At 32.3% G+C, this 14313-nt stretch overlaps 2 protein-coding genes across 2 annotated transcripts; one reads left to right on the plus strand and one right to left on the minus strand.

Moving 5' to 3' along the window:
* The first annotated feature begins 4890 nt into the window (after positions 1–4890).
* On the plus strand, positions 4891–8161 carry LOC129896563 (transcription factor ILI5-like). Its single transcript, XM_055972499.1, has 2 exons — positions 4891–5093; positions 7799–8161. The coding sequence occupies exons 1-2, from the start codon at positions 4977–4979 to the stop codon at positions 7958–7960; spliced, it is 279 nt and encodes a 92-aa protein (XP_055828474.1). The 5' UTR covers positions 4891–4976; the 3' UTR covers positions 7961–8161.
* A 4598-nt stretch (positions 8162–12759) lies between these two features.
* Positions 12760–13768, minus strand: LOC129894635 (putative pectinesterase/pectinesterase inhibitor 26). Its single transcript, XM_055970311.1, has one exon. The coding sequence runs from the start codon at positions 13595–13597 to the stop codon at positions 12869–12871; it is 729 nt and encodes a 242-aa protein (XP_055826286.1). The 5' UTR covers positions 13598–13768; the 3' UTR covers positions 12760–12868.
* Between the last annotated feature and the right edge of the window lie 545 nt (positions 13769–14313).

Genomic DNA, 14313 nt, shown 5'->3' on the forward strand with positions numbered 1-14313 from the left:
TTTGTCTTTTTTCACAAATGATGATTAACCTAGTAAATTGAACTATATATGAATTAAAAAAATTGACGACGCCATTTATTTATCTTCTGAATATGCATTATAATATTAGTAATTCTATTCTTACATACTTTTAGAGAATCTTGACGATTTTCATAATAATATGTGATTGAATGAATACTAATTTAATATTTTTAAAAAGTGAAAAATAAAGTAAAACATTACAAAATAAAATTATAAAAAGAACAATTTTTTTTAAGAATGCTCGATGGAGCAGGGTAAAAGTAGGAAGAAATGTTTAATACGGTATGATAAAATAAGTTGAATTTAACGGGTAAAGGTAAGTATTTTTCTTCCCCATCTCGCTCCCTTTTTCATCCTTTAATTTTCACGTGTTTTAGGAATTAACTTATATAATACAATCGATCCACTAAAATTCCTTTTATCAACATATCTTTATTCTCAGTATCTTTGATTAGTTTGATGGTTACTTTTTTGAACCAATGAAATACCTATGGTTGCTTGTACAAAGAGCATGTCGAGGGGCTACTACGGGTATCACACACTTGCACTACCATTTGAGCTTCTTATTTATACTTTGAGCCCCTGAACAAAATTCTGGCTCCGCCACTGTATGTATACATGGACAACATATACAATCGAAGTATATAAGTGATGTATACTTTGATCATCTTGATAAACTATGTATTTACTAAATATAAATAGTGCATATTTTATTCTAATTATATGTGTACATGCACAACATATACAATCGAAGTATATAAGTGATGTATACTTTGATCATGTTGATAAACTAAATGATCGACTGTTATATTTACGCAAGTTTTCCTATAAAATTCTAACACTATCCTACCAATTTTATTCGCTATAGCAGATTAATTATTGTATATTTTAGGTTAATATATCCGTTATCTTTATTTGATTTCTCATTTGTTATCCGTATTGGAGCCTGATTAATTCAAATTCACACCACATAGGGCCTATATGGGGAAAGAGCTTCTTAATAAGAATTTTTCTGTATCTAGGACTCAAAACAAGATCTCTGATTAATAGAGAAGCGATATCATTCACTATACCAATAAATCTTTTGATCGTTATAAAGCGTTACTTATCATATATCAGGTATTTTAATAAATCTAATAGTACGATAATATATACACCAATTCAACTGGTGCACAAATCTTAAAACTCCATTTATATTGTCAGTTTTCAACTTCTACTATTAAACGAATTATAATAAATCCTTTGTTGGTTATAAACCGTTACTTATCATATATCATGTATTTTAATAAACCTAATAGTACAATAATATATACATCGATCCAATCAGTGCACAAATTTTAAAACTCCTTTTATATTTTCAATTTTCAAATTCTACTATTAAACAAATTATAATATTAAACTTTAAATATTCTTAACTAGATTTTATAATTTTTCCATTTTCTGGAATTCATTGCATTTCGACTAATTTTATGAACTCGAGATTTTCAAACATATGATGCACCTTCCCCAGCCAGCTATTATCTTCTTTTTTATGGTCAAAATTAAAATTCTAGCGATTGAAATGTAGAAGCAACAGCAAATCATGACTTTCTCAACTGCCAATTCAACTTTTGCCAAAACTTTAATACAGTTATAAGAAGGTTTGCAAACCTAACCTCCAATAGGTCGAACCAAATTATGTGAACCTTATTTATCTCAAAAACATTAATAATTCAGGAGATTTCCAATTTCTTAACTTATCCAACTTCATAGTCAACATAGATTAGACAGCTAAATCCCAAAATCAATGAACCACAATTACATGCATCAATTTTTTCAAACCCCTTAATTTTGGCCTAACGATCAGGTGGTTTAATTAGATTCTCAGCTTCACAATTAATCACTCGCTTATATATTACCTGTTATCCTCAACAACAATAAAAAGTTTCTACTGATTCCTCCAATCTATTTTATTTGTCATATATTTTCTTTGTACGCCCTTTAAAAATACATTAACTAAAAAGGTAATCTAACTAAACTATCTTTATTTATTCTATAATTTCAATTCAATAATACTAATCTCTTTTTCACCACATTAATCTTCACGTTTTTTGAGTAAGGGTAGAAATGGATACTAATAGTTAATTATAAATCTTTCACTTTTATTGAGTAAAGGTAAAAATGGATACTACTAGTTAATTATATCTTAATTTTATAAAATAACAATTATTTTGGACCATCCATTTTAATAAGAACGACAAGTGGACCAGAGGGAGTACGCTTTTGTATATTTTCCATCCATTTATAAAGTTTCAAATTAACATAAGCAAGTAAAAGTGAACGAAAACAAAGTTCCAACTATATATCCCTTTATTCGTGTTTAAATGACGAGTTATTAATAAGATTTGAAAACATGTTCCAATTAAGGGTTTGTGTTTAGTAGGGTGGGAGGATATAATAAACAAAGATTATCACTTATAAAACTTATTTTTCCAATTTTTTATTAAAAAGTCATTTTCTTCATTTAAAAAAACTTATTTTTCTAAAGATAATATTTTCTAAGAAATTTGTCAAAAATCAAATATGAGAAAATAAAATAAAAAAAAATCTGCGTACCAAACACGCTCAGTCAAAAATTGTCGGACAAGGAAGTCCTTTTCAATTTTCATCCCATGAGTAAGCAATAATAGGGTCTTTTGTAAACAGGGTGAAAAAAAATTAAACTATTGTTGATGGTCGAAAAATAATAAAAATTCTCTAGCTTTATATGAGTTATCAATGACTTATATATAGTTTAGCGACACCGTTAAAATCGTTTAGTGAGTGTTCAATATCTTTCCCTTTTCCCTGTTCTCAAATGTAATTATAGAGTTTTTTTTTTTGTTGTTGTTGTTGAAAAGGACAAAGATTATATATATAAACATCTCAATTAAGAGTGAGGTCAGTTAAACACCTGAAATTAGTTGAAAATTGTCTATTTACAAGCACAATATACATCCAGCGGAATATTAATGGCTTTTGATTTGTCTAGAAACCTCTAATCATAATTATCTACATCTATACATTGCTCTCATACATTTTGTCCTATATATAGAAGCAACCGTTTTGATTCCCAATCTGATAAACAAAAACGTTTAATTTAACATATACATTGTATCAATAATATAATACATATAAAGGTAACATAACTTGACCCCCCTTTTAGTTTAGCTAGTGTCTATAGATAGTCCAAAATCATTATGAGAGTAGATGATAAATTAATACATACCAAAATTTGTAAAAAGGGAGGGAGAAGGCAATGCAGAAACATGAGGGGAGCATAGTACCAAGTGCTTAAGTACTCGGAAATAAAAATGTATGCAAAAGAGAAGACAAGGAATCTTTTTGGTGGCGTACAAAATATTATTTTACGAAAATAAGTTTTTTAAAAATAATTTTTTTTACTTATAATAAGAAAAATAAGTTTTATAGATGACATTTAATTCTGCTCCGCCCCCCAATTCAATAATATTCTACTTAAAATAGGGGAAATAGGTTTCATAAATGACATTTAATTCTGCTCCGCCCCCCAATCCAATAATATTCTACTTAAAATAGGGGAAATAGGTTTCATAAATGACATTTAATTCTGCTCCGGCCCCTAATTCAATAATATTTGCTTAGATTATATTTAAATTTGCTTCAGAAGATGCAAGTTGCAGAAATGACGATGGTGAGATAAATATGTAGGCATTTTAGGAGTTATAAAATTAAAATGAGGATATTCGAAACAAGATGAGAGTGGTATATATCCGTGGTGGACAAAATGAGTGAAGCAAGATTGAGATGGTTTGGGTATGTGAAGAGGAGAAGTGCAGATGCCCTAGTGAGAAGGTGCGAGAAGTTGGATATAGTGGTTACGAGGAGAGGTAGAGATAGATGTAGATTGAAAAAGTATTGGGGAGACACAACTTTAACTTATCAAAGACATGACCTTAGATAGGAGAGGGTGAAAAGTCGCGGATTAAATTGTTTAGATTATATTTAAATTCTTTTGAGATAATATTATTTTTATTTATATAATATCAGAAAACAAATAAAGAAACTGTTCCAGGAAAACATTTCCTTCGTAACGAACACACCTTTAGCAACATCTTATTAAGTGCACTTACCGATTAAATGCGTGTGCTTAACAGTTAATTTATGACTATATAGGGTTGTTTGGTTTGAATACAAGTTATAGTGAAATTAATTATATTGGGATTAATTGTTTTGATATTGTTTTTTAGTTGATTGTTTGATTTGTTTAAAAAAACACGCATTGCATACTTTTTTTTTAAAAAAATATTTGCTTACAAAAATTACCCTCTACTTTATTTAGTAAAAAATATTTTGAGGGACCTCAGGGGTATACTTATTATTTTCATCGTTTTATAATTCCATGGTACTATTATTTCACCCTCTGGTGAAAATAACTTATCCCACAAATTACTAATTCTGATATAATTTGTTCGAAAATTAGTAATCAAACAAGAGATAATACAATATTTAATATTTCTCTCAGAACTATCTATGTTTGTTCATCATACCAAAGTACCCCATTTGTTTAATACTCTAATAATCTAAATTAGGAAATTTGATCAAGAGTTTGAGCCACTTTTAAAAAAATTATTAGTTGATAGTTTGTCTTAATTAAGGCCAACATAATTAATACAAACAGAAGCAGTCTAACATTAGTTTATGTTTAGGTAGGTGGTACTATTTTTTTCTTTTAGAGGGAAGGTATTAATTGGTGACCTCCTAGGCTACTTTCTTTGTTTTGTCCCTACATATAGCTTGTGTCCATAACTCAAACCTACATGGCCTTATAAAGCAAATCAAACCTCTTCCTCTTCAACTTATCACTTGGCTTATTCTTATCATTGTAGAAAGAAGGAAGACAAGTGGAGAGATCTAGAGTTAATATATAGAAAAATAATAAGAACAATTAAGTAGTCATGTCTAGCAGAAGAAGATCAAATAATAATTCAAGATTCACTCAAGATGAAATTAATGATCTTGTCTTGAAATTACAATCTCTCTTGCCAAATTCCTCTGCAAGGTGCACCTCCACGGTACGTCCAATATTTTATATGATGTTCTTTTCTATTTTGTTCTTCATTTTCATGTAGTCTAGCTAGAATGACGGAGTCAAGATTTTTGTTCAGGAAGTTTAAAGTATAAAAAATAAGCTCAGATGGTAGTGCAAATGTGTGAAACTTGTAGTAGTCCCTCGACATGCTTTTTGTACAAGCAGCCATAGGTATTTCATTGGTTAAAAAAGTAAACATCAAACTAATCAAAAATACTGAGAACAAAGATACGTTGATAAAAAGAATTTTAGTGGATTAGCCGTATTACATAAGTTAATTCCTAAAACACGTAAAAATTAAAGGATGAAAAAGGGAGAGAAATGGGGAAGAAAAATACTTACCTTAACCCGTTAAATTTAACTTATTTTATCATACCGCATTAAGCATTTCTTTCTACTTTTACCCTGCTCTATCAAGCATTCTTAATTTTTTTGGGGCTTTTTATAATTTTATTTTGTAATGTTTTACTTTATTTTGCACTTTTTAAAAATATTAAAGTAGTATCCATTCAATCACATATTACTATAAAAATCATCAAGATTCTCTAAAAGTGTGTAAGAATAGAATTACTAATATTATAATGCATATTCAGAAGATAAATAAATTGCATCGTCAGTTTTTTAATTCATATATAATTCAATTTACTAGATTAATCATCATATGTGAAAAAAAGACAAATAACGGATAACTCAAATCCGTTTAATTTCCATCTCTCTAAAATAAATAGAAAAGAAATCCCATGAATTCTATTAAATTGATGTTGTTAAAAGGATATTGACGATTTTTAAGTTTCTTCATTCAATTACATCTAATTTACCTTATTTTTTAAAAAACAAAAAAATATATTTCTATCTCAATTTCAAATTTAATATAATTCATCATTTTTAAAGAGTTTATTCAAGTTAGTACATGAAAAAAGAGTTACGTTGACATAAAATGAATAATAGATATAAGAAGAATAAAAAATAAAAAAATGTCTAATAAATTAAACAAAGACAAATTAGAAAAAAGAAATAGGAAAAATTACTAGAAAAATCACTTTTTAATAAATAATTACTGATTTTAGCGATACTTTTTATTTATTACCATTTATAGCAATATATAACAATATTATGATATATCTACTATGTATTAAAAGTGAATTATGCATGCAATATAAATGTATTATAAGTGTTTTAAAATATATTATACTTGTTTGGTAAGAAATTGACACAATGTATTATAAGTGTATTAAAGTATGTGATAAATTAAATATCCATGAATAAAACTTGTATTATATGAGTTTTATAAATTATTCTTGCTAATATGTATTAAAATTGTATTATAATTGTATTATAAGTGTTCAGTGAAAAAAAATATTATTGCTATAAATAGTAAATATTTTCTTAATGTTATACATTTATGTAAATTTCCCAAAGAAATATACAAAAGAGAAAAAATAATGAAAAAGAAGAAGAAGATTCAAGCCCAAAATTGAGCCAAACTAAGTTTTTACTATGGGACTTTCCATTTTCCAAAACATTTAAAATGGAAAAAAACTTGCTGCTCATGAGACTTAAACCCATGACCTAAGAGCAATTCTTGAACTCATTATCATTAAGCTAAGCTTTTCGGTTATTTTCAAGAGGTTTATTTTAATATATATATATATATATATTTATAATATCAGAATTTAATGTTGTATATATAATGTAATTTTTCGAAGAAAGAGGTTCGAATAAACCCCCTGGGCTCCACCTAAATCCGCTCTTACTAGCTAGACTACATGAAATTATGCTTATTACTCATAATTAATATTATATTACTTATATAGTAGATGTTAACACTCTTCAACAAATGACTTCACAGAATTAATGTGTGCGTTTCTTCGTATAAGTATGCTTTAGCACAAGATCAAAAATAAAAAATTATCCCAAAATAAGCATTGTTGCTTTAGAAGTTGAAGGCAAAAATAGTACTTGTTTTCAACTTTACCCTTATATTAAAAAATTACTTTTTCTTAATAATGCTCAATTCTCAAAAAACATTTAATAATAGGGGTAATTTAGTGACCTAAACCTTACATTGACTTATTCCATCCCAAAATAAATGTCATTTTAACCCATTTAAAAAACAATAAATGTAAGATAAATTGATGAAGTGGTGATTATTAATTAATTAAGCTCACTTAAAATGAACAGGGATATGATACAAAATCAAAAATACATCGGAAGACTGTTGAATTGTCCTACATTTGTTAAGGAAGTTGATGGTGGCTGTCACATAATATAATCTTAAGTAATCCTCATGCTCATGAACTATTTTTTTTTAAAAAATAATATATTTCTAGTTAGGTCTGAAAATGTATTAGTTGTATATATTCTCCACTATATGAAAAGGCGTATTACATCGTCTTACATTGATGGAGAGAGCATGTTGTTTGTCTGTTAACATGAGCTTAGACAATCTTCCTCGCATGATTACGTTTAATGTCCTTCAAAAGTACTTTTTTTTGTCTAGAAAGATTTAGCTTTAGCAACATTTTACGACCAAATAGTACACTTTTTTTTTAAATAATCGTAGAGTCCAATTATCCGTGCCAGCTTGCATGAAATTAATAATTTCAAGGGATATTTGTTCATTAAACTAGGAAGCTTCTAAGAACTTTTTTTTTCCTTCTCCTTAATTAACTTTTTGATCACGTACAGGAAGCATCATCATCAAAGATACTGGAAGAGATATGTAATTACATCAAAATGCTGCACAGTGAGGTGGATGATCTAAGTGAGAAGCTATCCCAAGTACTGCCTTCTGTGGATACTAATACTGCTGATCTTATACACACTTTATTAAGTCTTCTTCAACAGTAAATAAAAAAACAAACAAACAAGGATCTAGGCATCTCTGAGTGTTTGTTGAAGTGTTTTTATAAGTATATATATATATATGTGTATAATGTCTACCTAGAGTTTTATATAATGTATCAATTACTATGTATATCTTAATTATTTGTTGTAATATTTATTATATATAGATGAGTAATATATACAGTATAAAATTATGATGTTTAATTCGTGTATTTGGTTCTCGTCAGTACGTAATTCTCAAATGAACGCATATGATGGTCCCACTGAAATGTGGCTGACCTTGGATTTTTATGTAAAGAGTTTGATGATCTAATGATTGGACATGAAATATATTAGCCTAGATATAAAGGTGTTACTCCAAGAGAGAAAAACACACAGTATAAATTCTAAGTAGAATTTAGAGGTCCACCTTTATAAAGTGGTCTTTAAACTTTTCTTCAATAATCTATCAATAATCAGAATGAAAAAATTTCCTGATAGAAAGAGTTTATCCTTAAAGGAGCCTACTCATCGTTAATCTAGATAATTTGTGATATAGATCAGACCCTTGTGGTCGGGCCCTTCCCCGGACCCTGCGCATAGCGGGAGCTTAAGTGCACCGGGCTGCCCTTTTTTTGTGATATAGATCAGTTATAACAACAAACTACAACGACATACCCAATAAAATTTCATAAGTGGGGTCTTGGAAGGGTAGGATGTACGCAGACCTTATCACTACCTCATGAAGGTATAGAGGCTGTTTCTGAAAGACTCTCGGCTCAAAAGTCACAATTCCAAGTACGAGAGAAAAACAATCTGTATAGCATAATGCAAACAATAATAATAATAATAAAAATAAAATAAAATGCAAAATTTATAAGACACGAACAATAACTATGGCTATAATTATAGAAAAGTACAGCGATAATCAAAGGCAATAGCAACACAACTATAGAGGCACGCCTAGACCTATGACCACCCTAAATCGACACACGGCAAGACACCATTCTATCCCTACTAGTCTTCTATCCTAATCCGAGACCTCCATTCTTTTCTATCTAAGGTCATGTCCTCAGTGATATGGAGTAGAGCCATATCTTGTCTAATCACCTTGCTCCAATACTTTTTCGGTATACCCCTACCCCTCCGCATAGACTCCAAATCCAACCGCTCGCACCTCTTAACTGGGGCATTGATACCCCTCCTTTGCACATGTCCAAACCATCTCAGTCTCGCTTCTCTCATCTTATCGATCACAGATGCCACTCCAACCTTCTCCGGAATAACCTGATTCCTGATCTTATCACTCCTAGTGTGTCCACACATCCATCTCAGCATCCTCATCTCTGCAACATGCATTTTCTGAACATAAGAGTTCTTTACTGACCAGCACTCCACTCCATATAACAACGTTGGTCTAACCATCATTTTGTAGCACTTACCTTTAAGTTTATGTGGTACTTTTTTATCACACAGGACTCTAGAGGCTAGCCTCCATTTCAACCATGCTGCCCTAATGCGGTGCGTGACATCATTATCGACGTCCCCACTACTCTGGATGATGGATCCAAGATATTTAAAGCTTTTTGTCTTGGGGATAGGTTGAGTGGTAAGCCTCACTTTCCTGTCCTCTTCATCCACCGCAACACTAAATTTGCACTTCAAGTATTATGTTTTGGTCCTGCTCAATCTGAACCCTTTGGACTCCAGCATTTGTCTCCAAACCTCCAACTTCTCATTAACTCCGTCCCGAGTCTCATCAATCAAAACTATGTCGTCCGTAAATAGCATACACTATGAAAACTCCTTCTGAATAGATCGTGTCAGCTCATCCATCACCAAGGCAAAAAGAAAAGGGCTTAGCACAGATCCCTAATGTAGTCCCACCTTAATAGGAAAATGCTTTGAGTCACCTCCCACTGTCATAATTCAAGTCTTGGATCCAGCATACATGTCCTTTTTTGCCCTAATATACACCATCGGGATACCTTTAAACTCCAGACACCTCCAGAGAACATCCCTCGGAACTTTGTCATAAGTCTTTTCAAGGTCAATGAACACCATATGGAGATCCCTTTTTCTTTCTTTAAATTTCTCCACCAGTCTCCACATAAGATGGATTACTTCAGTAGTCAACCGCCCCAGCATGAATCCGAATTGGTTCTCTGAGATTGACACTTCTCTCCTCACCCTCATCTCCACTACTCTCTCCAAAATATTTATAGTGTGGCTTAGTAGTTTGATACCCCTGTAATTATTATAGTTTTAGATATCACCCTGTTCTTGTACAATGAAACCATAGTACTCCACATCCATTCATCAGACATCTTAGCAGTCCTTAAAATAACATTAAACAACTTAGTCAACTACTCCAAACCTGCCTTGCCAGTGCTCTTCCAAAAGTTCATCGGAATCTCATCAGGCCCGATCGCTCTCCCTCTCATCATCCTGCTAAGAGCACGTCTAACCTCCTCAACCTTAAAATACCTGCAGTATCCAAAGTCTCGAAGACTATGAGAGTACACCAAATCACCCAGTACAATGTCTTTGTCTCCTTTTTCATTTAGGAGTCTGTGGAAGTAAGCTTGCCACATTTGCTTGATAGAGGTCTCATCCACTAACACTTCACCTTTCTCGGCCTTGATGCATTTTACTAGATCCAGATCACATGCTTTTCTCTCTCTCGATTTGGCGAGCCTATACAATCTCTTATCCCCACCTTTTCCCCCTAACTCGACATACAGGCGTTCAAAAATTGCGGCCTTAGCATTGGTAACTGCTGACTTTGTTTCCGTCTTTGCCTTCCTATAGATATCGTTAAACCTATTCTTCTCCTCCTCATCCACGCACTTCAACCACTCCGTATAGGCAACCTTCTTGGCTTTCACTTTTCCTTATACTTCTCCATTCCATCACTCATCTCCTTGACGACCTCCAAAGATTCCTCTCGATGCCCCCAAGAACCTTAATAGTTGCTTTTCTAATGCAACCAGCTGTCATGTCCCACATGTTGTTCACATCCCCGCTACTACTCCGGAACCCTAAACTATTCAATTTCTCCCCCATCTCCCGAGAAAAGGCGAGAGTTAAGCCCCCCATCTAATCCTCGGTCGATCATAAAGAGTCTTCATTTTCCTATCCCTCTTAATCTCCAAGTCCATCACCAAAAGCTTATGTTGGGTGGTAATATTTTCACTCGAAATAACCTTTCAATCCTTACAAAGGCCTCTATCACCCTTCCGGAGGAGTAAGTAGTCAATCTAAGTCCTAGCTACCGTGCTACTAAATGTGACCAATAAGAGAGAAAAAAAGACCTTCAATTTATATGGAACAACTTTTTTCATTTTATACTTGCTCTTTCGAAATTCACCAACAAATTAAAGGGAACTCAAAAATATAAGATAAACATGAGAGTGACGACGACATCAAAATTTACATAGTTTCACCCCAACCCGAAGAAATGGACAGAACACACAAAAAAAATGCAACCATATTCTCCTTTTTACCCAAAAATGAGATCTCTTGTCCATAAATATGTTTTTCAGATCTCAGTAAAAAACGGTTGTAAGAAAAAACATAAAACTAAAGACAAACTTTGTAAAATACTAGAAAGCCATTTTTACTTACTAGTTTGCCTAGAATACCAAATATGGAAAATCCAGTGTGATAAGCGATAAGTGATGAGGGAAATTCAGAGGTATTGAATTCGTGATTTTTATTGGACGATTTATAAAGCAGTCCATTTACAAGCTCTAATGAGGCTGAACAGGTCTGAATCTTGTAAGCCAAACAAACCAATGAGCAAATGATTTAAGGTGTGTTTGGTAAAAAAAAAAAGAGACTAAAGGCTGGGTTGTAATTTCTTTATCCTTGATCAAAGATCTCAATTGGGAGTGTTGTACTTCTAAATGGTTGACTTAACAATACGAATATCATTGTCTGAACACTCTATATTGTAAATAATAATTTTTTATTTTTCATCCGTTGCCTAATACCCGCATTAGACCCGACTGATCCGAATTCGCACTGCTAGGGCTCATTTGGGTGGAAGCGCTCGCACCAAAGATTTTTTCATACCTAATGCTCTAATCCTAGTCCTCATGTTAAGGAAGGAACAATCTCATCCACTACACCACATGCTACTTTGATGGTGTATTGTAAATAGTTACAATTACCTCTAATTGACTTAGAGCCTGTTTGGATGGGCTTTAAGTTGGTCAAAATCAACTTAAAACCTCTTTTTTAGCTTTTGGACGTGTTTGCCTAATGTTGACTTTAAGCCATAAAGTTCTTAAAGTCAGTCAAAACTGAAAAGTTAGGATTTCTAATTTTTTTTTCCAAGTGCTTAAAGTCATTTTCTTTGACCATGAAAATTACTTTTATATCCCTTATATTAACTAAATTTCCAAACTACCATTTTTATACTTTTAACCCTAAAATTTCCATCATTTTTCTCATTTAATCACTTTTATCCAAACACTCAACTGCTTATTTATAAAAATAACTTTCAGCACTTCAAAGTTCTAAAAACACTTCATACATAAAAGTTGCTTTTTTTAAGTCCATCCAAACGGGCTCTTAGTATAAAAGATCGTTACAGTGTCTATACATAATTTTTGAGCAATTTTGAGGTGAAATTACTTTCTCATTTTATATGATGATATTTGATCGGATACGGAATTTCAGATGATAAATTAAATTTAAGTATTAGTCATAGTAAAAGAAAATCTTGCATCAAAACTCGAAATTTACAATTAAAGTAATTTGATGAATTTAAATTATTAAAAGTTACATAACAGGTATGAAATGGTGCGAAAAGAGTATGCACAAATTTACAGTAGCAATACTATTTAAGACACAAACTAAAAAAGGTACAATGATACAGAATTGCAGGCCAAAAAAGAACGTACAAGTTGTGCCAATGAAATGTTCTCAATGCATAGTGACACCAAATTTTTGAAGAAGGTTAGGCATATTACTGAGAATTGCTAAGGTGTTACTCATGTACTCCTTAGCATTCTGCACCCGCGCTTTCACTTCCTCAAGCAACGGTGATCCCATTTCATCCAGTCCTTCCAGACACGTGTCCTGATCAGTCATCGCAGCACTTATCCATGTCTGCATGTTCTTCACCTTCATCACCGTCAATGCACTCTCTCCGGTACCCACATTCAGCAACTCGGCCGATTGGCTGAGTTGACTCAGCGCGTCATCGAATAAGCTGATGCAATCCTTCAACGCCGACACGGTTCCCGGGTCATTGACCTTCGAGATCAGCGTCTTCGGCAACGAAGAGACGTTGGTTAACTCTCGCACCGTCGCCTGAAGAGAGAGATTCAGGAATTGTACCGGGTCGGGTTTGGGTCTGGTGCTGTTGAGGGAAGATATGGAGTCAAAGCATGACGCGGGATGCTGAGTCACTGAGCATACGATTTCGAGCGAATCGGTTGAATTGGATGACGGAGATGGTGTGTGGCCGTCGGAATTGGACGCGTGGATAAACGCGCCGACGAATGCACAGATGAGTAAAGTTAGGAAGAGGGTGAGAGAGAGGGCGATGGTGAGGGGACGCTTGTGGACGGCTCTGCGAGTTGGGAAAGAGGATGGATCTTCAGAAGGGTTAACTTTGCCATAGCCTTTCACTAAGTTGATAGATTCCATAGAAATGCAAATGGGGAAAAATTGGGAATTGAGAGGTTTCTGCGAAAGGGAATGATGGCGAAGACGGACACGGTTTGAAGACTTGATAAGAATTTTGGTAAGTTAACTGTTAGCACGTTCTTCTCTTTTTCATTTTACAAGTATTAAATTGGTTTGTGGACAAATCAAAAAACAATTTGGATATTACTCCATGTATTGAGGTAAAATTATAATTCGAATTTTTATATGTTCTAAATTCTAGAATAATCATATGAGAAGATAGTAAATGATAAAACTACCGAATAGAAAATGATCAAAATAATACGCATTTTTTTTTTATCCTTAATATATAAACATGGTACAAATGATTCTTAATATGTTTCAAAAATTAACCAATTTGGTCCTAAATCATTTAAGTAAAAATAATCGCTATTTCTGCTGTTAAAATAAATTGTGACTCTAGATCTCGGTATCTTCCATCATAGACAGGCTACTTAGCTCAATCAAAGATATTACATACTATCTTTTATACTTTATTGAATATATTCATAATAAAAAATGGCAATTATCAAGTCTTATTCCTGCCTTGATTTCTTTTTTTTCCCAGGGCTCTTCCAAGATAGAATTAGAAATTTTATGGAGGGTTTTAAAATCATATGGAATGATGCAAAAGAAATGCATCTGTTTTGTAATTTGATATTTCACGTGCAATGCAAATGTCGATAAATTCTGTAATT

The sequence above is a fragment of the Solanum dulcamara genome, chromosome 7, assembly GCF_947179165.1.
Source record: "Solanum dulcamara chromosome 7, daSolDulc1.2, whole genome shotgun sequence".
Taxonomy (NCBI): Eukaryota; Viridiplantae; Streptophyta; class Magnoliopsida; order Solanales; family Solanaceae; genus Solanum; species Solanum dulcamara.